The 24,258-nt window shown below is 41.8% G+C and overlaps 1 protein-coding gene across 2 annotated transcripts in view; it reads left to right on the top strand.

The window, feature by feature from the left end:
• Positions 1–24,258, top strand: part of LOC138800850 (dynein axonemal heavy chain 11-like) — a 268,385-nt gene that overhangs the window by 192,321 nt on the left and 51,806 nt on the right. For both annotated transcript variants that reach the window (XM_069982946.1, XM_069982947.1), the window contains 5 exons: positions 466–670; positions 1,687–1,851; positions 11,086–11,226; positions 14,066–14,236; positions 17,659–17,781. In XM_069982946.1, coding sequence (XP_069839047.1) covers positions 466–670; positions 1,687–1,851; positions 11,086–11,226; positions 14,066–14,236; positions 17,659–17,781 — 805 coding nt within the window. The remainder of the gene's footprint in view (positions 1–465; positions 671–1,686; positions 1,852–11,085; positions 11,227–14,065; positions 14,237–17,658; positions 17,782–24,258) is intronic.

Raw genomic sequence — 24,258 nt, 5'->3', positions numbered from 1 at the left:
CTTTTATTAGGAGAGGGAATTCTTTATTAATGAAAAAACGTTTTCTATTAAACACAGTAATTTTTTTAAAATTAAAAACAGTAATTTTATGTCCCCCTGGGGGACTTCTACTATAACTATACTGATCTGATCTGATGAATGTATACACTTTATAGATCAATGAGATCAGTGATCCATTACTAAAGGCTGCTGGAGTGATCGCATTGCATCGTGGGGGTACAATCCATCCACTGTACCACCATCACCAATGGCCTTTACACAGCATTTAAATGCAGCTGTCAGTTTTCACAGCTGCATTTAAATGGCTAATTTGTGGGCACGGCAATATGCCCCATACCTGCTAATAGCCGTAGTCCCCAGTGACTTATAGCAGCTGGGATCGTGGCAGCTCTGGGCAAGGTCTTGAGGGGTCTCAGAGTTCTTGAGACTTGAGTTTTCTTATTATTTTATGTTTATAATTTGCAGATACATCCGAATTGGGGATAAAGAATGTAAATTCCATCCAAAATTTAGACTTATTCTTCACACAAAGCTTGCAAATCCCCATTACAAACCGGAAATACAGGCCCAGACAACGCTTATCAACTTCACTGTAACAAGAGATGGCTTGGAAGACCAGCTCCTGGCTGATGTGGTGAATCTCGAGAGACCCGACTTAGAACATTTCAAGGTATTCCAGTTTTGTTGTTACGGTTTCCACACCATCTTTTTTCTGGCTATTTGACTGCTGTATTGTGTCCAGACACGTTATTTATCCCATATGCTGAATGCTGTACAATTCATTCTGTAAAAAAAAAAGGGGGAGGGGTTCAGGGAATAGTCAGATTTTTATATCAGGTGATGATTAGGTGTGATTATGCAGTCAGGAGTGTGAATGTTTTACATTGAGAGGCTTATATGCCTAACACACACTCCTCATATCTCGGAAACACAAGAACGTATAAAAAAAAATGGGGCATTCTAAGCTATTTAACTGTGATAGAATCTAATGCTTTTTTTTTTAGGGGGGTACATGTCCCCTTTAAGTGATTGATCAAATTAAGGTTATGTTCAAACACTGTTGAAATGACAGCTGTTGTTATACAGTAACAGACGTTATTTACCCTTAAATGATGGATGTCTAATAAAAAATGTCCATCATTTCAACAGTGTGTGAACTTAGCCTTAGGGTAACAGAATAATATGGAAAAACAAGAACATAAAAATCATTTCAGTCCAAAACCCACCTTACTAAAGACACCGGTTCTAGATATTGTATTCATTGACGCCATTGTTGCTACCAAGGCTGGGCTTTAGGTACATAAATGGAAAGCAACTTATACTGCAACACTGGACAATACACATAAAAAAAAATCATAGATTAAATTTGTTGTAAAGACTATACAGCTTCCTAAATACGATACTTAGAAACAAAAAGCTGCAATAACAAAAAGGCCATTTTAATTTTTAAATTTTTTTTTTTGCCCGAGTAAATGGAATGAATAAGGAATAAATCGGTCACTTGACTGTACCTGATAAAGCACCAAATTATACTCTTTTTCCTTTCTGGATATTAGTCCTGACCTTCCACGCTCTAAAACTATTGTAGACTGTTGAATAATCAGGAAAATTAAAAGGTAGCAAAGTGTATTCCCATTGTTAGCATGGTTAGAATTACAGGTCTAAAACTTACCATTTTCTTTTCAGTCGGAGCTCACAAAGCAACAGAATTATTTTAAAATTGAGTTGAAAATGCTTGAGGATGAATTACTGACACGCCTATCAGCAGCAGAAAGTAATTTCCTGGGGGACACACTCCTGGTGGAAAAACTGGAAACAACAAAACACACGGCAGCCGAGATCGAAATGAAGGTAACGGAAGCTTCATCATGAGCTGGAGGCTGTTTAGAAATATATAGTGAGATGTCGCTAAGAAAATGAGCTGATGAGCGTGTTTTCTAGTAAAAAGCTAATTGCTAGTCATCCCTGACATCCTCAACCTTCCTTATTTATGCAGGGCTGTCTACCAGTAACAATCTATTTGGCTGATTTGGGTAATATACAGTATATGCGTTGTATCTCCGTAAGTTTTTTACTATGATGGCAATTTTTTTTTATCATACAACAGTCGGGCTCTATAGGAAGGTATTGGTTTACAATGTAAATTTAAATAAAAATTTTGAATAAATACAGGAATATCAACTGCACACCAATTGCCATCAATTTTTATATTTTTATTTTATGCACTTAAAAGATTTTTTACAGTTTCCAACACAGGTAGCGAGGATTTAACATAAGTTTCGGTGTACCATTTCACTGGACGTTTCGGTCATTTACGATCTTTGTCAACATGGTATACTGTGCTCAAGAGTTATAGGAGACACCGTGTGTGGGAACTGGATAGGAGTAAGTGATGGCGGCCGGAGCACAGTATACCATGTTGACAAAGGTTGTAAATGACCGAAACGTCCAGTGAAATGGTACACCAAAACTTATGTTAAATCCTCGCTACCTGTGTTGGAAACTGTAAAAAATCTTTTAAGTGCATAAAATAAAAATATAAAAATTGATGGCAATTGGTGTGCAGTTGATATTCCTGTATTCATGATAATCACTTCAACTGGCACCCCCTACTTTGAATGCGCAGACATAAAGTTTATATAAAATGACCATTATTGCACAAAAAAAGAAAACTTACAACTATTGTAAAGCGTTTGTCGACTTCGCATTGTTTTCTTCTCAGCGAACAATCAGATACAATTGGAACAATCGAACGGTTTACTACATGGCTTGTTGGAATGGCTTGGAGCGGCAATTTGTAGCTCAGCCAAATTCCCTGTGCTCTTATCCCGGCGTATAAGACAAGGCGTATAAGACAACCCCCAACTTTTCCATTTAAAATATCGAGTTTGGGATATACTCACTGTATAATACTGTCCCTCTTCCAATGCACACCAACAAAAAATAAATTTTATAAACATCAGACAGCAGTGAGATCTGAGTGGCAGAGAAGGAGGTACAGTAATATCGGTAGGATACAAGAGCAGGCCAGATGGGTGAAAGAGATGTGTTTTTCTGGGCACAGCCCACTCTACCATATGTCTTTTTTCTACACCCCGGATGCCTGGAGCTTGCTCTGCCCTTTATACGGTTATATGGCGGGGATGCGGCCGTTTTTTGAGCTCCCCCCATCGTATGCTGTGACCGCAGATTCTCCAGTCCAGTTCCGAAGTTTTTCACCCTATAAGACGACCGCTGACTATTGAGAAGATTTTCCTGGGTTAAAAAGTAGTCTCATATGCAGGAAAATACTATATATATATGATAGGGTAGTCCTGCACAACGTGAATTAAAAAAAAAAAATTAATTAACATTAAAAAACTAGATCCCCACACCCTCTTAAATGTCCGCTAGGCCCCTCCCACCCTGCATTATTTAAATAGAAGTAACCTAACTAGGATAGGAAGCTTGTGCTGCTGGGACTAATGCAAGGTAGGAGGGGCATAAATTACTTTCTTATAGGGTATGGGGCTCTGTTTAGTGGTGATTTCATTAAAAATCCCATTTTTGTGCTGCTGCTTAGGACATAAGAGACTATTACATGCAGCCAGTAATCTGTGATTGTCAGATGATGGGCATTCACCAGAATTTTTTAACATTTTGAAAATTTTGCTTTCCAGGCAGTCATAGGTTATTTTCCCACAATGTTTTTTCCTGTCCATTTTTTTAAATAAAGAAGTGACACCCGTCATTTTAAGGTCAAAATGACATCTGTCATTTCTCGGTTTGGCCGACCATCAGTGCAGTTATGGTTGTTGGCACATTATTCTAGGTCAGGTGGACTAATTGCCCTTTGGGTGTGGCTTAATTGAAGAGTCCATTCAGCTTAATAGTAGGGCCCTATTCCACCGGACGATTATCGTTTGCATAATCGTTAATGATTACCGATCTCAAACTACCGCTATTGCAAAAGAACTGAAAACGTTCAGTCATTTCCATGGAACGATAATCGTTACTTATGATCGTAATTGCGATTGTTTTTCTTCGCTATTTATTCGCTATTGCGTTCGTATCTATTGCGAACGACCGAACGATGTCTTATTCAATGCGAACAATTTGCGAACTTTTTGCGAACAAGCAACGATAAAAATAGGTCCAAGTCTTATAAAGCGATCAACGATTTCTCGTTCGGTCGCTAATCGTTAACTGCATTTCAACCGAACGATTATCGCTTTGATTCGAACGATTTAATGATAATCTGAACGATAATCGTCCGGTGGAATAGGGCCCATAATGACAGTGAAAGGACAGTGAAAAAAGAAAAACTGTGCGTGAACAACTAAAAAATAATGTCCGTTGTTTGAATAATTGACATGATCATTATTTTGACGTCTGTGCAAACAACATCCGTTATTTAATACACTGTGCATTGGGCGGCCGTCATTTCATTGACCTCAATTGAAGTCAATTAAAATGCTGTAATAACAGACATCATTTTCTCTTTTCTTTTAATTGTGCGTGAACATAGCTATAGGCTGTATCCATGTTTTCCAGGCAGCCATGTGCTGTATCCATGTTTTCTAGGAAGTCCTCAAGCTGCATCCACCTTCACCAGGCAGCTACATTCAAATGTTGATTGTTAGGGTTTGTGCGAACTTGAACTTTCAGCAAGCTTGCTCATCTCTAATTACTATCATTCTATCATAGCTTCTTGATATACCCTCCCATTCCTGTAACATGTAGGTTTATAGTTTGATAATTTAGGGAACAGTCGGATGGGCGTGAACTTAATTTTGCTATTCACGCCCATTACCTTATATTCACTCCCATTACTAGAATAAAAGCAAATGTACCATCAGGTACATTCACTTTAACATGACCCACGGATAGATCGGTGCCGGTGTGGGGAAGCCGGTGCCGCCATCCATTTTCTGAACCACGGTTCCCGTGTACAGCCCTGTTTTATCCACGGGTACCAGGCCGGGGCTGAAGGACTGAAGGCGGGCCGGGCCGCCCCAGTGGGAGGAATAGAGGGGTGGGGGATTCCTCCCACTGGGGGGGGCACGCCACCAGTGCTTCAGCCCCGGCTCAGTACCCGTGGATAAAATGGCGTCGTACACGGAAACCGGGCCGCGGTTCAAAAAATGGGACACGGCACCGGCTTCCCTGCACTGTCGCCGATCTATCCGTGGGTCATGTTAAAGTGAATGTACATTCGCTTTAAGTTTACAGCTATCTGTTGTCTTTCAGACTGTAAAGGTCCTTTAAACATGCCCAAAATGGGGCTGTGTACGTATACAAATGAGTGCCGATTAGCAAGATCACTTGCAGTGCCTGTACAAGGCAAGAGTAATCAAATGAGATGGACGGGCGAGAATGATGATTTTTACAAAAGTTCAAAATTTTACATATGCTTATTATCAGCTGAATGAGCTTTATTAGCGATAACTGGCCCATGTAAAAGGGCCTTTAGCTAAACTGTTATACATACTATAAACTCCGATATCTTGGGAACAGAGGGAAACTGTAAGAAGGTCTTGCTTACAGTTCCTTTTTAACATCTAATTTTAGATTCTGACGCATTCACAATTTTTTTTTTCACCAAAATGTACATAGCTGGCATGTTCAGGTAAAAGATGTTAAAAGGGAAAATATGTACAAAAAAAAATTGCCTTGTTAGTCTTACTGACTTTTTTATTTTTTATTCGATTTTTGTTTTTGTAAACTTTTGGAAAGCAGAATTGTAAATCAGACTTTCTAGCATGTGCCAGGAGGAATCATCGCGTTTACTTTAACATTTTCTAAGCGGCAGGTATATGATATATTTTTTTCATGATGATGCATACGCAGAACCATACAGTCAAATTAGTGTTATTTTTGGACCTCAAATATGGGTAATTTTAATGCATGAGCCTAATTATATTCTTGGGTTAATTAGAATAATCTTCACCATAAGGAAAGAGTAACATGTAACTTGAAAGAAATGTATTATCAAAAATTAAGAGGCATAGAAACATACACAATCATCCCTGATTAAAATCACACATCGGGGTCCCCTTAGTTATGATGTTAAATCACCACAAACCTTGTTGACAATTTTAAGTTACAATAATTATGTTGATTTAACCTACAAATCTGTTTTCTATGTCTACAACCGTGAAGAAATGTCTATCCTATTTCTCTGATGTATGAATTCGCTCCTGAAAAACAGACTATTCCTCCCAAAGACAGTGAATCTATAGAATGAGGATTTGTGAAAGTTTACCAATGATATGTGCTATTTGCTTTTCATTTTTGCCCTGGACACTCTGATAGGTGTGTTAGGAGTTGAATTTATATATATGAATTTAATATTTTTTTTTACAAGTGCCTATTTTCGACTATATAGAGGTGGTTACGGCTGAAAATAACTGAAATTTTTTATTAACTTTTTGAACTCATGTAGAGATTTTAATCTCCTCATGACCAAGAGTTTACATTTACAGCACCTTTTGGGCCAAGTGCCGTAAGTGTACGCTACTGAAGTGAGGTCATAGTTCACTTGGCGTCACAGACATGGCCTGAATCTCCTCATACCTTACCAACTGTACATTCAATATCTCCCAATCCCTTACCAGTTCCTCACTCTAGCCCTGTTGGAGTCCCCCAAGGATCTCTTCTGGGATCGCTATTCTTCTCCATTTACTTGTATGGCCTTGGACAGATCATAAAATCCTGTAGCTTAAAGAACCACTGCCATTCAGGAAGTGTTAGATATATATTACCTCTTCTTCACCTGCTTTCTAAAACCTAGCTTGGAAAAAAACATCTTTCTCCAAATCTTTCCACCTTCCTACCTGATCTATCAGTTATAGTCAACAGCTCAAGGTCACAGTCTCCTGTCTTGTGATAACCTTTGATTTGCTCTGTCTCTGCTTCTATCTTAAAAACATTTCCTGTCCTGCTTTATTTTCAACTTTTCTTTAAAAAACAATGATGGTGCATGCCATCATTATTTCTTTTTTTTTTTGAGTACTGCAAAATTCTTCCTATGCAGGCTTCTATTTTACAGCCTTCTTCCCCTCTAATCTATCCTTTCTCTTCTCTTCAAAACCTGCCTGTCAGGTCTAGGGAACTGATGACACAAGATGGGTGATGCCCTGGCACTGACACCCGCCCCGCTGTCCCTGCCTAATTGCCTTAAATGCCCTAGGTGGCAGCGGACAACTGGTTGACAGTCCCTAGCCTGTACAGGTGTGACACAGAACACAGACGAGACAAACAAAACACAGGAATAGCAAGGTCAGGGGTCTGGGTCAGCAACTAGCGGTCTGCGCAATACAAAAACGTAATGCAAAGAGTAGTCACAAAGTCAAGCCAAAGATACCAGTATTAAAGTCAGAGCAATTGCTAGGTCAAATGGTAACTCACAGAATGAGGCTCTTTCACAGGCAGGTAACGGGAGACAGGGGAGGATACATATGGAGCCTGGAGTCTCAGCCCCAGATGTGATTGGGGCTGAGACTCTAGCCCCAGAACAGACACTACAGTCTGACTGGCAGTGCTGGCCGTCAGTCAGTTATTGATAATGCAAGACATATGTCGCTCGGCCGGGGGCGATAAAGCCTGTGCCCCCAGTATTAAAAACTTCTGCGCTATAGTAGATAGGCTCCTCCTGTTCCCCCATATAGTACTTAGGTCCACTTGTTTGCCCTTGTATAGTAGTAAGGTGCACTCTATGTCCTTAAATATAGTAGTTAGGTCTCCTCGGTGCACTTATTTAGTAGTTAAGTCCCCTTTGTATATCCATGTAGGAGTTAGGCTTTCTCTGTGCATCCATATAGTAGTAAGGTAGTATCCCCCATGTAGGCATCCCCCTGTAGGTAGTCCCCCTGGTAGCACCCGGTGGAATGTAATACCCTAAATCCCCCCCATCCCAGCCCATAGCAAAAGGACTGACTACATATGTCCAGACTAAATTTCAGTTTTTCCTTTTTAAAGGGGTAGTGCAGCGCTAAGAAATTATTCACAAAATAACACACATTACAAAGTTATACAACTTGTACATAACATACATAACTTGTTAACCCTTCCCGTGTTCCCCGACCCCCGCCCGTGTACCCGGAAGTGTAGTGCAGTATACATACCTGATCCGTGTTGACCGATCCCATCTGTAATCTTGTCAAAGACGTCATCTTCGGGAGGCCGGCCGACCCGCTCCTGCCGTCCCTCATGCTGGCCCCCCTCTGCCGCATCATAACTGTGCTCAGCCGCGATTGGCTGAGCACAGTTATGCTCAGCCAATAGCGGCTGAGCAGCTGATGACGCAGCTGAGCACAGTTATGACGCAGCAGAGGGGGGGGGGGCGGCGGCATGAGGGACAGCAGGAGCGGGTCGGCCGGCCTCCTGAAGATGACGTCTTTGACAAGATTACAGATGGGATTGGTCGACACGGATCAGGTATGTACAGTATACTGCACTACACTTCCGGGTACACGGGCGGGGGGGGGGAACACGGGAAGGGGGCCATTCACATACATAACATACATTAGTGTGTTATTTTGTGAATAATTTCTTAGCGCTGCACTACCCCTTTAATAAAGTTATATTTTCATTGGGTATTGAGTGCAGAATGATAGGGAGATTTGAATTTATTTTAGCACTACAACACAAGGCTACAACATAAAAAAAATGAAAAGGTCTGAAGACTTTCTGAATGCACTTTAACTTCTCTGCTTGATGACGTCCAAGATGGCAATATCATTACATCTCCCACAGTTGAGCTGTGTGAAAATGAAAAACAATGCATTGTGCTATGCCGTTCTCACCTGGAAATACAAGAAAAGATCCATTACTGGCCAGTACTGACTTACGTGAAGTGACCCCCTAGAAATTATATGGACCTTTTGGTGGCTTAGGCCTTCATTTAGTTTTCATTTTAACATTTAGTAGCATGCACAGAAAGTTACCTGCTGTTTATTATGCAGAGAGCCACTGTTTTCTGCTTGACCTTCACTTCCATAGACTGTTAATAGTCGCAGCACATTTATTTGCAGAGGTTGCTGAGCGATGAAGGAGGTAAATTAACACCATTTATACTGTTTCAGAATATTTTTGGAGTCAATTATGCACATTCCTATAGACTTATGAGCGTGAAATATGGTTTCTAATATTCATAACATTGCAATGAATATTTTTATCTGGCTTTCTGAACACACGTTAGCGTTTTGTACAGCATGGAACCAAATTCAAATACGTGCTCATCAAAGAAAATTATTATGGCTTGCCACAAACACACCCATTTCCAATTGGGATGGGGAGCGATTGAAAATTATTTTTTTTTTTTATATTTTTAACTCGGTAGATGCCAATGGATTGGAAACTATTACACATTTTCATAGCAGTGTTACTTAGGCCCAATACCGTATGCGGGTTTATATTAATAGTTGTGCCAGCTTATCCCTCTAAGAACACTGTCAAGCAGTGAAAATTCATCCCACCCAACCCTTCTTTTTACATACATCATCTGTTAATGGAGTCAGGAGCCCACCACGCACCTTATACTGTGAGCCAAATCAGCCGCTGCTGGCAGGTTTAGCCAGCAGTGGTGCTGGGGTCAGTCGACTTTCGTATAAAGTGTATGTATACCTTAAGATAGCTTAAAGGGGGATTCTGGTAAAAATTACTTTTCCCCTATCCACAGGATAAGGGCAAAGTAGGAGATCGCGGGGGTCCACCCCTTGAACCCCCCGAAGATCTCCATATTGGACCCCGCTGGCTCTGTTATGAATAGAGCCCCAGGTCAGCATTTGACCCGCGGCTCTATTCATTCCTTTAGAGCGACAGACATAGCCGAGTACGCCGGAAGAGCGATGTACTCAGCTCTTTCCGTCGCTCTAAAAAAATGAATAGAGCCGCGGGGCACGTGCCGACCCGGGACTCTATTTATAACAGAGACGGCAGGGTCCGATATGGAGGTTGCCGGGGGTTCAAGGGTCAGACCCCCTGCGATCTCCTACTTTTCTCCTATCCACAGGATAGGGGAAAAGTAAATTTTTCCCGGAATCCCCCTTTAAGCCTTTCATGAATTGCATAGCTAGCCAGTCATCTATAATAACTTGTTGCCCATCGCTTCCCCTGGAAAATTCAGCTGTTTGTTGCAGATTTTTTGAGCCATACCAATAATGATCAGCTGACTGTCTAGATTGTTTTTTTCTAATAAAACAACCCCTTTAAGTTATTATAGAGAGGGAAACATTTTTAAGTTATAACAAAGGGATATCTTTTATGGGTCGTCCCAAGAAAGACACATCACTAGTGTTGAGCAGACCTGTCAAAATGTTCGGGTTCAGCAACATTCTTTGAACCCGAATGCCCAACATTTGATTCCCAGTGGCTGCAGAAGTTCGATTCAGCCCTAGGGCTGCCAGGAAATCATGCCAGGCTGTATCTATGTTTCCCAGGACTCCCTAGGACAGCATGCAGCAGCAGGGAATCTAATGCCAAGCGTTCAGGTTCAATGTCAGGTCAACACTACATATCACCTAACCATAGATTAGCTGACAAGTGTCTTCCGCTGATTGCATGAACAGGGGGCCCTTTTCCCCCCACTTCAATGGATTGGGGGTCAAGCGCGCTTGCTGCCACTCCATATGGTGAGTGTGAAACTGACAGACATAGCTCAGTATGTACTTGGCTATCTTCTTTGATCCCAAGTTTTACTAGAGCTGGAGCATGCAGACTTTTTGGTTGCTCCATTCAAACACAGGTCACAAAGATTTTATTTAATCTTCAGCTAATGTATTTTTTTGTCTCCTTGTGTCTATAATGATAAGAGTGATCATTAAATGATCACGTTTATTGTAAAAAAAAATACATGCTTCAATAAATCACCAGTAATCTATGACCTTATGATCCACCTACCCAACCATATCCTAACTTTTAAAGTCATGTTAGCTAAAAAGATTGGGGTTTATCACAATGGCCTTAAACTTAGACTGGGGTTTATCACAATGGCCCTAGACTCAGGTCATATTAAAAGGCAAATATTGGAGAATGGAAATTTTTTATTCTGTGATGTTTATATTCTCCAGTTCACTTAAGTATTATGTTTCCTTGTGTTTGCAGGTACTAGAAGCCAAAGTCAATGAAGTGAAGATCAACGAAGCTCGGGAGCACTATCGTCCTGTGGCTTCAAGAGCCTCTCTCCTGTACTTCATCATGAACGATCTGCAGAAAATCAGTCCAATGTATCAGTTCTCTCTTAAGGTAGTAACCAAATATTGAAATCGACTGTCCATTTATGTCCTGAAAAAGTCAGTACCACAAAAGTACTACAAAGGACACCGCTAGGTCTAATGGACAAGATAGGGGTTGGCTAACCTCATCCTCGGTGACATTCCTGTGCAGTTTAAATGTAGTGCTCTGTTCAGTAAGGCCGTTTAGAGCATTGCCCCGCCCCCAGAGCACCGATCCACCCCAGTCCGCTCTTTCTAATGATTATCAGTGGAGTGGGCCAACTGTGGGCTGGCCGGATCAGTGCTCTGGGGGTGGGGCAGTGCTCCAAACAGCCTTACTGTATAGAACACTACATTAAAACTGCACAGGAACAGCTCCTAGGATGAAGGTAAGACATACCTTCCTCCTCAGCGCACCATGTAGAATAGGGAGCTATCAGCGTGTTAGATTCATCTAACCTGCTGATAGTCCCCTTTAATATGGCACCTTTTGATCCTATTAGATCAATATTTATCTTGCTTTGCTAATTGTGCTTCTTGCTTTTTTTTTTTTTTTTAAAGGGATCCATCACATTGAATATCTTTCCAATCTGGAGGCATCTTGGTATAGAGCAAATGACTAATACATAGGGGGAGATTTATCAAACTGGTGTAAAGTAGAATTGTCTTAGTTGCCCTTAGCAACCAATCAGATTCCACTTTTCATTCCTCACAGATTATTTGAAAAATGAAGGGTAGAATCTGATTGGTTGCTAGGGGCAACTGAGCCAATTCTACTTTACACCAGTTTAATAAATCTCCCCTATAGTGTTGTTGGAAAAGATCTAGAATAAGGCTACATTCACATGTAGCAAAAATGGCAGAATGACAGTCTATGGGAGGCTCACGTGTCTTCTCTCTCCGTGCTGAAGAATGAACATGTCATGTCATTATGACAGGGAGGCTGGCGGCATGCCGCCACTTTTGCTACATGTGAACGTAGCCTAACTTATTATATTTATGGAAAACTCTCCTCATGGGTGATCCTGCTCAGTGATGATTACCCTCATAACTTCCTATGTTACACAAGAAATTATTCCTATGCAGTATTAGGCTATGTTCAGACTACCTATTAGACTGCCGTCGGAACGGCCAATCTCTGAAAAGATCATCCCAGACGGTACTGCAGTCGAGAGAGGAGCTTTGCGGCCAAAGCGCCACTTAGCCCTGCCCACAGTGCCACAGTTGGCCCCACCCCGTGACATCATCTCCGCATAGGCCACACCCATCTGCGCCCATTGGTATGGGCTGACCTAAAGGGGGTGAGGCCTAGATCTTTAGGCTGGCCTGTTCCAATGGCCGTCGAGGGGCGGGGCCTATGCACCGATGATGTCACGGTGGCGGGGTCAATAGTGACATTGTGGGTGGGGCTAAGTGGTGCTTCTGCCAAGGAGCCCCGCCCAGATAGCACAATCCGCAGATGATAAAAGGATCCCTTTTACTGGAACAAGCACCATGACTTATGATTTAAAATAAGGTATGAAAACTGCAAAATTTACTCTATATACCTGGATAGAGAAGTCAGAATGCAAAAAAGGGGGTGACAGTGTCACTTTAAATATGACTTCACAAAAGCTTAACAAAACACAGTTATCACTGAACTCAAGGAGAACATTGAAAAAAATTCCAATGAAGTACTCAATCAAGAGTCTCCACTGATGCCCCCAAAAATTTAAATATGCAAAACAGGAGTCCGTGGAGCCTCGGTTGCGAGTCTCAAAACACGGGATAGCCAGATATCTCTAGCCTGTTGCCACGGGGTGCCTCCATGATAGGGAGAGCACCACACCACCCTGATAAATAGCCCCTTAAGTCCCACTCGGTTGCGAGTATTGGAACATAAATAGGGAAACACCAGGGTGGCCCCTTTTGTCAATGTCAAACTCAAGGTGCGAGTATTGCGATCATGACAAGGGCTTGCCAAGGCAGGCTTCCATCCACAGACAGCCGTTTCGGGGTTTTTGCCCCTCGTCAGTGTGGAGTAGGATTCTGGCTAGTTGGGGCAATATCAAATCGACCAACAAAACACAGTTATCACTGAACTCAAGGAGAACAGTGAAAAAAATTCCAATGAAGTACTCAATCAAGAGTCTCCACTGATGCCCCCAAAAATTTAAATATGCAAAACAGGAGTCCGTGGAGCCTCGGTTGCGAGTCTCAAAACACGGGATAGCCAGATATCTCTAGCCTGTTGCCACGGGGTGCCTCCATGATAGGGAGAGCACCACACCACCCTGATAAATAGCCCCTTAAGTCCCACTCGGTTGCGAGTATTGGAACATAAATAGGGAAACACCAGGGTGGCCCCTTTTGTCAATGTCAAACTCAAGGTGCGAGTATTGCGATCATGACAAGGGCTTGCCAAGGCAGGCTTCCATCCACAGACAGCCGTTTCGGGGTTTTTGCCCCTCGTCAGTGTGGAGTAGGATTCTGGCTAGTTGGGGCAATATCAAATCGACCAACAAAACACAGTTATCACTGAACTCAAGGAGAACAGTGAAAAAAATTCCAATGAAGTACTCAATCAAGAGCTTAAAATACAAGTAATGGCTACTAATGGCTCCTCAGATCCAAAAGATTTCAGAAAAATTACTATGTCAACTTGCAGAATATTAATATCTCGAATATTAATTGGTGTTTGGACAATACTTTAAGGCTTGATCGTCGTCTGCTTTGACAAAATTAACATTGGTTTTATTTTGCTGGCTTCCATTGTTAATCAGAAGAGCGGCTTGTTGTCACTGGAGAGTTAATTGTAGAGACATTAAGAGTTGTCTTGCTCCGGTCTTCACCGTTAATTGACATAATCTGAATTAATTTCTCATGTGCAGGCTTTTAATATCGTGTTTCACAAGGCTGTGCAGCAAGCAGAACCAGCTGATGATGTCCGATTGAGAGTGAATAACCTCATTGACTGTGTGACATACTCCACATTTATATACATCAGCAGAGGACTGTTTGAAAGAGATAAAATAACCTTCACGGCCCAGTTAGCTTTCCAGGTATAGTACATGGTAGTTCTTGTTTTGCTTAATATGGTTGATTTTATTATATATTAAGACCTAGCTATTTTCATCTGCTAATATGTTGTGCTTTTTTTTTGTTATGTGTGATTTAAAGCATTATGTATTATACATTATATTAGTTTTTTTTTTTATTTTGGTGCAGGTCTTTAGTAGAGGGGGAATTTGGCTCTGGGGCTGCTTCTATGCTAAACACCAGATCTGTCACTTACAGCTTGGGTTCTTAGGCATCCTCTATAGTAGGGATGGTTCGAACCGAGTTCAGTTCGGGTTCGTACGAACCCGAACTCTCGGAAATGATTCCCGCTGTCTGGCCGCTCCGTGGAGAGGGTGGATACAGCGGGAGGACCGCCTGGAAAACTGGGATACAGCCATAGCCATAGGCTGTATCCCAGTTTTCCAGGCGGTCCTCCCGCTGTATCCACCCGCTGCACGGAGCGGCCAGAAAGTGGGAATCTGATGCCGAGTGTTCGGGTTCATACGAACCCGAACCTCAGCAGTTTCGGACCATCCCTACTCTGAAGCACAAGCAGGATAAGAAGAACCCAACCCAAACCAAACTACACCACAAAAAAAGGCAAATTAGTCACATAAAACAAAACCTCGTACAGCCACAATAATAAAAAAAATAATTATATGTACTGTATTATAATAAATATTGGGAGGCGAAAATGGAAAAATCTAGATGGTCATTAAAGTGTATTCCCATCTCAACTAACATAGTTTAACTTGTAGGGATCATGAATTTAAGGTTCACACATGGTATAACACCGGTCATTCTGTGACTCGGCCAGGTAACAGAACAGCCAGTGTTACTGAAGATCATCCTGGCCGGTACTGCAGTACCAGCCGTATGATCTTCATTTCTGTTGAATTGGGATGCGGGCGCATCTGTGTACACCCGCATCCCAATTCATGGCTGCACACAATGGAGTGTAGCCGGAGCCACACGTTCCTTTGTGTGAACTGACATGTTCTGTGTGGCCGCTATTCAATTAATAGCTGCCGCACAAAACTGCCATGTCAGTTTTCCGTGCGGCCGGTTACAATCCCGGCTGGAGCGTATGCTATCTGCAAATTGCAACAACAGCCGTGATTTATACAAAACATACGTTGTGTGAACATGGCCTAAAGAAGCATTCCGCTTTTTTTGTTACTCCTTCCCCAGCAGCAGATGATTGATGTCCCACAGCACAGCTTCATTCCAGTCCTATGGCACTGTTAAAATACCGTGTGGGAGGGGGGGGGGGGGTCATGTGATCTCTTCACTGACTGGGCTGCAGCTTAGGTGGCCGGGAGTCAGGGTCTTCAGTGCATCTCTATGAGAGTGCTCTCACATTGGAGACCCTGACTTTCAGCTTTAAAAAGCCCTGAAGAAAGAAGAGGGGTCAGGAGAAATGTGACATCACCTCCAGTGGGATCAGACCTGAGCTGTAGGACTGGAATGAAGCTGCACAGTCAGACATCAATCATCAATGGTAAATACATTGATTTAGCAAACTTCTCCTTCTCTTGATATGCTGTACTTTTCCTCCTCTTGTTGATAGCTCATTGTATAGGTTTTACTGACCACCACTCTGCTCTAAAAGCAGTGGTTTGGCTGGTGTATTGAGACACAGTGTATAAGAATGTATTTGAAAAAATATTGGCTGATATGGGAATATCCCTTTAAGCTTTTTTAGGTCTGGTCATTAAGGGGTTACAATAAATAACAATGTATCCATATAAATTCTATCAATATTTTTTGTTGACATCAGTTTAATTGCACAATTTTTTAATTTATCGATGGAAGCGATATCTCATGTTTTAATTTTATTAGATTAAAACCCTAAGGGTGCGTTCACACCTACAGGATCTGCAGCAGATCTGCAGCAGATTTGATACTGTGTTCAGTTATTTAAATGAAATCTGCTGCAGAAAATCAGCTGCAGATCCTGTAGGTGTGAACACACCATTAAGGAACATATTAAATGAACATCTGAATTGACTTAAAATTATTGGCATTTAGTTTGTTCCATTGGAATGTAATGGTGAATAACGCCAATTATAATCATTCCCCAAGCAAAATACAGATGTCCTGCACCAAACAAGACGTAGAACAAAGAACTTAAATTTTAGCTTAGGGTAGGTTCACACTGCCTTTTGCAGTCCGTTTAACTTATCTGTTTAATGGGGAAAAAACAGATGCAATTGTGTGTCCGTTTAGATCCTTTTTTCCATTGACTTCCATTAAAAAAAAAATTGATGAAAACTGATCAGGGTTTTTCTTTTACTTTTAGGCTATGTTCCCACGTCATATCGGACCGGTCGTTCCGTGACCCGGCCGGTCTCTGCCAAGAACATCCCGGCCGATACTGCAGTGTATCCCGCATCAGAACTCCCCATATCGCACAATGAAGCAAGCGGCCAGAGCCGCTCTCTCCATTGTGTGAACTGACAGGGTTTCCTACGGCCGCAATACACTGAATTGCGGCCGCAGAAAACTGACATGTCAGTTCTTTGCGGCCCGGCATGGGATCCCGGCCGGAGAGTACACGATGTGTAAACGCTCCGGCCGGGATCCCATAGAACAAGAGCCAATGTTCCACACTGCATTAAGTACGGCCGTTGTTGCCTACTTTTACGTAGTGTGAACATAGCCTTAGAGTACAGAAATGTGGTTGACCGCGTTTTTTGTGTAGGTCATGGGTAACCATTTATAAATGGATCCGATAAACTGATTGCAAAAATGCAGTGTGAGCCGACCCTTAGGGCCCTATTACACGGCCCGATATTGAGGAGGAAGCGAGCACCGACCTTTCAGGTCAGCACTCCCTTCCTCCTCAATCCTCGAGAACTGGAAGGGCTGCCCGGATGATCTTTAGATACCTTTAGTGAACCTGAACGTTCGGCCTTTGAATTCCACTGCCTGGAGAACATGGATGCAGCCCTAAGTTTATGTTGAGTTAATACTGGGCATATGCCACTACTTACATTCAATACGTTAACTTTAATAGTAAATTTATACCACGGACAACATGCAATGCAGTATAACATATGACAATAATGTACTCCTCTACGTTAAACATAAGTGATTTGAATCAGCTCCAATATAAACTCTATTATCTATTATCTATCCAGCTGTTGTGACAGTGAGAATCAGTGCGTTTTCCATGGAGGAGACATTACACCCTTACATTTCATCATTGCTGACAGCTCCGCAGCTCAGACATGGTGAACTCTTTGCTTGCCCTTCAGCTGATGCATTAGCTGATCCAAGAAAGTAGAGAAGAGGTTGGCTTTAATGTATACAAGCGCGTCATGTCTGACATGAACTTGTGACAGTCTTTACACTTTGTATTCTAGTTATTGAACTGCATTTTATTCAAACTTTTTTTTTTTTTTTACCTTTTTTTTTCCAGCTTTTGATAATGAATAAAGAAATCTCTATTCAAGAGCTTGACTTCTTACTTCGCTTTAACATTGAACATATCTATAATAGTCCATTGGACTTTCTTTCAAATTCAGCATGGAGCGCTATTAAGGTAAGCTTTCTTAAATTGGGCGCAGTACATTTTTACATAGTTCAAGAGGTCTGAGCTTCTTCTGGAGGAGAGAAAGTTTCAGCAATATTAGAGTTGTAGCCTAGCATACTTTTATGAAGATTTTTTTAATTGATGTCAAGTTATACTGTATACTATCTACTGTATCTACATGACTACTTCCTTGGGGGCTTCCTCCAAGGGCAGGGTCTTCTTATCCATTTGCCTTAAAGTGTCACTGGCTTTTTTTCTTTTCTTTACAGAAATCAATAGTCCAGGCGATTTTAAGAAACTTTGAAATCGGGTTTATTAGGCAAATATGCTATTATCTGCATTCAAAAAGACTTTTCCCAGGTCCCCCCCCCCCCCTTCCTCCTCTTTTCCACTCACTGCTCATTATCAGGAAATTATGTCTTGTTGCATTAGACATGCCCCTGTCTGTTCTATAGAGAGGGGAGGGGGGAGGAGATTAGTCGGCAGCAGAGAACAAGGATTACACAGTGGGAGCTGTGTGAAAGCCTCTATTCAGAGGTCAGAGAGGTCAGTGCTGACTTAAAAGGGAGATAGCCCAGTGATGTAGCTGTTAATTAACTCTTTGTTGTCCTATTTTAGTGCCTCATCTCCCTCAACCCCTCCCCTCTCCATAGAAAACAATGAAGACGGGGGGGGGGAGCTTCAAACTGCTTTCTTATGACAAAAAAGCATTTTCCGGCTAATAAACCCAATTACAAAGTTTCTTAAAATCGCCTGTACATTTTAAAGGGGTATTCCAGGAAAGCAACTTTAAAGTAGGAGATTGCGGGGGGGAGGGGGAGTCCGACCTCTGTACACCCTGCCAATCTCCGTATTGAGCCCCAGATTCTGTGTAATGAATAGACTCGCCGATACAGCACATGACCTGCGGCTCTATTCATTCCTATGGAGCAGACGGAAAGAGCCAAGTACAGTGTTCTTCTGCCGTACGTGGCTCTTTCCGTTGCTTCATAGGAATGAATAGAGCCATGAGTCACACGCCGTACCTGCGGCTCTATTCATTAAATTAATTTAATTGTTACCGGAGCTGGAGAACTAGTTGTATAGCTCAAGGGGGCTATTTATGTGGGTCAGGGTAGCTTCACACACCCCGATTCGCAGCGGATTTTATGCTGTGGATCCACAGCAGATTTGATCACAGCATCAAATCTGCACCATCAAATCTGCTGTGGATCCTGTACATGTGAAAGCACCCTTAAAGGGAAATAAAAGAAACATAAAAGACCTAATGTTTAAAGCGTAACTATATAATATTTTGACGTTTCAGTTTTAGTTAGCTTAGGTCATGATAACAATTTTTGCAATATACATTAATAACTTAAAATGAACAGTTTTTTAAATACATAAGGCTGACTATGCCCTTACAGCCCTCTCTGGCTCTGACTTATTTCTGCATTCCTGCTGGACACGCCCCCTCCCTGGAGATCCGTCCTGAGTGTACGGACTGTGACAGGAGGATCATATAGCAGCCCTGACACAGACAGAAACAAAACCCTCCCCCCCCCTCCTAGCAGCACGTTCTCCCCCCTCCCCTCACAGAGGTGACTAAGCAGAGCTGAGGGTGTTGTGTGTGAGGAGCAGCGCAGGGGAAGAGCTGGATGGAGAGACAAGTGTTTCCAGTGCCACCATGACTCCAATGTACTGCATGAGGGAGAGCGGGTGAGTCACTGAGGGGAGGACTACAAGTCCCAGCACAACATAGCTGTAGTCCTTCCATAGTACATATAACACTCACTATCAGATGTCTGCAGCAGGTGCCCCCACCTCTATGGCTGATATTATCCTACAGTGTAATGAGAGCAGATGACTGTATCTAATCCCACTGTGTGTGATACCATCTGCTGGGGCTCTGTATCTAATCTTACATTGTGATACTGTATGCTGGGGCTGTATCTAATCCTGCTATGTGTGATACATCTGCTAAGGTGCTGCTCAGTGAATGGAAGGACGCAGCCAGGGAGATGAGGGATAGGCCACGCCCACTTTGTCTCAGCCAGAAGAAAAATTCATTTATTCCTCTGAGCCAAACAACTGGGGATATCTCAGCGAGTGTACACACTATCAACGCAGTTTAGAGCTCTTTTTAAAGGGTAACATGTGGTCTTTGTATTTGAGGAATTTCATTTTTTGGCTACTGAAATTATAGTTACGCTTTAAATCAAATTTTTAAATTAAAAGGATACTTTGGAGAAAAAAGAAGTTTTCACATAAACTGGTGTCAGAAAGTTTTACAGATGTGTAAATTACTTCTACTTAAAAAACTCAAATCTTCCAGTACTTATTAGCAGCTGTATGTCTTGCAAGAGGTTGGTGTTTTCTTTTGAGTCTGACACAGTGCTCTCTGCTGCCACCTCTGTCTGTGCCAAGAATTGTCCAGAGCAGTAGCAATTCCCCTAGAAAACCTTTCCTGCTCTGAACAGTTCCTGACATGGACAGAGGTGGCAGCAGAGAGCACTATGTCCACTTCCTGCAGGACATACCGCAGCTGGTAAGTACTTGTAGGCTTGACTTTTTTTTTTTTTAAATAGAAGTAATTAACAAACCTATATAACATTATGACACCAGATGATTTTTTTTCCTCTGAAGTACCCCTTTAAACATAATTTGAAATCATTTTTTATTTTTTTTTATATTTTAAAACTATCCTGAAATCTTGGGGTTTTCATTATGAACACTAAACATAAGTGAATTTGCCGAACCGAGATTTCTTCTGAATCTTGCAAACAATTTGGTTTGCTACCGAACCAAAATTTTTGTGAAAGTTTGGGACAAGTTCAGGAAGATAACACCTAAAAAACAAAAAAATCTTTTCTTACCTGTCCACGCTCTCCTGGTGTCCTCCTCCGGCTCTTTGGTGTCTTTAGCTCATTCAGCCAATCACTGACTGAACTGGGACAGCGCCACAGCCATTGATTGGCTGAGTGGACTGTCACTATTGTCTTGAGAGTAACAGCCCACTCAGCTAATCACCGGCTGTGGCACTGTTAGTTATTGGCTAGGCAAAATTCTGGCAGCTGCGGGGGACACCAGAGACCTAAGATGAAGGACACCAGGGGAGCAGGGACAGGGAAGTATAGATGAGCGAACTCTTTGATCCACGCTTAGGCTATGTTCACACTGCGTATATGTCCGGCCGCATATTTTCGCGGCCGGACATATACGCGGTAAACTCCGGCCGTGGATTTACGCTACTGGCTGCCGGCTACGTACGGAGCGCGAACTTACGCCCGTAGTCTACTTACGCTTCCCGAGCGCCCTACGTAGCGATCTGACAGCGGTCTTTTACTTGGAAATCTTCGCCTAGCCCCGGACACCCCACAGAACCTTTTGGATCGGCACAAAAAGCTAGAAAAATGAAGAAATCACCACTACGTACGGGACCGCATGTTACGCTACGGGCGTAAGTTACGGCATTTTCGTCCTCAAACAATGGTCTGGTTCATTTTTTACGGCGCCGCGTACGATCCGGGCGTAAGTTCTTACGTAGTGTGAACTGTGCCGCCGTACATCTTATACTTTCCATTGTACGCAAACTACGTAAGTCTCCGGCCGCTTATTCTACGTCCGGAGACATACGTAGTGTGAACATAGCCTTAAACAGCAAAATGCCTCCAATCATTTAGCTGTTTTAGTGTGATCCGTTTAAGATTCAGTTTGGACAAATATGAACTTTACGTTAAAGTTTGGCAACTCTGCCGAACCAAACTTTTGAAAGTTCGTTCATCTCTAATGACCAATAAGCCTACATATAAGCTGATGCTTTCTGTTCTGTCTGTTTTGTTGTCTATGTCCATAGAGTTGGCTGTGAAGCATATCACTAAATGCTATTTAAGAAATCAGGGCTTCATTAATAATAATATATGAAATAAATGGATGTGGTTATATTAAAGCTATTTATATCAATAGAAGGAAAAGATTTAAGTGAGGGTCCATTTACACAGAAAGATTATCTGACAGATTATCTGCCAAAGATTTGAAGCCAAAGCCAGGAATGGACTTGAAAAGAGAAATCTCAGGCTTTCCCTTATGACCTGATCTCTGTTTATAGTCCATTCCTGGCTTTGGCTTCAAATCTTTGGCAGATAATCTGTCAGATAATCTTTCTGTGTAAATGGACCCTTAGTTAATGTTTCCTAAGCTTCCAATGATTGTGCTCAGGCTGCATCCAGTGTTAGCTTCCAAAGGCATCTGCTCAGCACGTTTTTTTCAGCGCTCAGCTGTAATACATAGTGATTTGTGTAATAACTAAGAACATCTTATTCTGTGAATTGCCTACTGTGAGACGGGATCCAGATACAAACACTGGTGGTGTTTTCTCTGTAAATCTTATTGAAGTAGAGGAGGGTAAAGCTGGCTATAAACATACAATTGTGGTCGAAGATTCTGAGTGCTAGAACGGCGCCTCATTCCTTAACCCCTTCATGCTGCAGCTAGTTTGGGCCTTAATGACCAGGCTAATTTTTCAAAATCTGACCTGTCTCACTTTATGCTCTTATAGCTCAGTGATGCTTTAACGTATGCTAGCGATTCTGAGATTGTTTTTCGTCACATATGGGACTTTTTGTTAGTGGCAAAATTTGGTCACTACTTTGTGTGTTTTTTGTGAAAAAATATCATGAAAAATTAAAAACATTTGCATTTTATGAACTTTGAAATTCTCTGCTTCTAAAAAAAGAAAGTCGTAGCACATAAATTAGTTACTAAGTCACATTACCAATATCCATATAATCTTCTTTATTCTGGCATAATTTGGTAAACATATTTTACTTTTTTAGGGTGTTATGGGGCTTAGAAATTTATCAGCAAATTATCACATTTTCATGAAAGTTTCCAAAACTGATTTTTTTAGGGACCAGTTCTTTTTTTAAATGGATTTAGAAGTCTGGTATCCTGATAAGTGACCCCATTTTGGAAACTACAGACCTTAAAGAATTAATCTAGGGGTATCATGAGCATTTTAACCCTACAGGGGCTGGAGGAAAGTATTCACAATTAGGCAGTAAAAAAAATGGAAAATTAAAATTTTCCAATAATATATACGTTTAGATTAAAGTTTCTCATTTTCAAAAGAAACATGAGAGAAAAAGCACCCCAAAATTTGTAATGCAGGTTCTCTTGAGTACAACGGTACCCCATATGTGGGCGTAAACCACTGTATGGGCACACAGCAGGGCTCAGAAGGAAGGGAGCGCCAATTAGCTTTTCCAATGCAGATTTTGCTGAAGAAGTTTCTGAGCGCCAGGTGCGTTTGCAGTGCCCCTGTAGTGTCAGCAGAGAGAAAAAAACACATAAGTCACCCCATTTTGGAAAGTGCACCCCTCAAAGAATTCATCTTGGTGTGAGGTGATCATTTTGACCCCACAGGTATTACAGGAAAGTATTCAAAAGAAGACAGTAAAAATGAAAAACTCGAATTCTTCCAATAATATGTTTGTTTAGTTTGAAATTTCTCAATTTCACGAGGAACAAGAGAAAAAAAGTACCACAAAATTTGTAACGCAGGTTCTCCTGAGTACAATTGTACCCCATATGTGGGCGTAAACCACTGTATGGGCACACAGGAGGGCTCAGAAGGAAGGAGCGCCAATTAGCTTTTTCAATGCAGATTTTGCTGAAGAAGTTTCTGAGTGCCCGGTCCGTTTGCAGCGCCCCTGTACTGCCAGCGGAGTAAAATCTCCCAATAACTCACTCCATTTTGGAAAGTACACCCCTCAGAGAATTCATTTTGGGGTGTGGTGAGCATTTTGACCCCACAGGTATTAGAGGAAAGTATTCAAAATTAGACAGTAAAAATGAAAAACTCGAATTTTTTCAATAATATGTTGGTTAAGTTTGAAATTTCTCAATTTCACGAGGAACAGGAGAGAAATGTCACCCCAATATATGTAATGCAGGTTCTCCTGAGTAGAACAGTACCCCATATGTGGGCATAAACCACTCTATGGGCACACAGCCGGGCTCAGAAGGGAAGGAGCGCCAATTAGCATTTTCAGTGCAGATTTTTCTGAAGAAGTTTCTGAGCGCCAGGTGCGTTTGCAGCGCCCCTGTAGTGTCAGCAGAATAGATTCCCCCCAAAATTCACCCCATTTTGGAAAGTGCACCCCTCAAAGAATTCATCTTGGGGTGTGGTGACCATTTTGACCCCACAGGTATTAGAGGAAAGTATTCAAAATTGGCCAGTAAAAATGAAAAACTCGAATTTTTCCAATAATATGTTGGTTTAGTTTGAAATTTCTCAATTTGACGAGGAACAGGAGAGAAAACGTACCCCAAAATCTGTAACGCAGGTTCTCCTGAGTACAACGGTACCCCATATGTGGGCATAAACCACTGTATGGGCACACAGCAGGGCTCAGAAGGGAAGGAGTGCCAATTTACTGGAGCAAAACCGCAGCTAGTAATGGTTATTAGAATAGCGCAGTTACTAAAATAAAATAAAAAAATGAG

Source organism: Dendropsophus ebraccatus, chromosome 9 (assembly GCF_027789765.1).
Source record: "Dendropsophus ebraccatus isolate aDenEbr1 chromosome 9, aDenEbr1.pat, whole genome shotgun sequence".
NCBI lineage: Eukaryota > Metazoa > Chordata > Amphibia > Anura > Hylidae > Dendropsophus > Dendropsophus ebraccatus.
The sequence above is the reverse complement of the archived record's forward strand: the minus strand, read 5'-3'. Positions and strand labels throughout refer to the sequence as shown.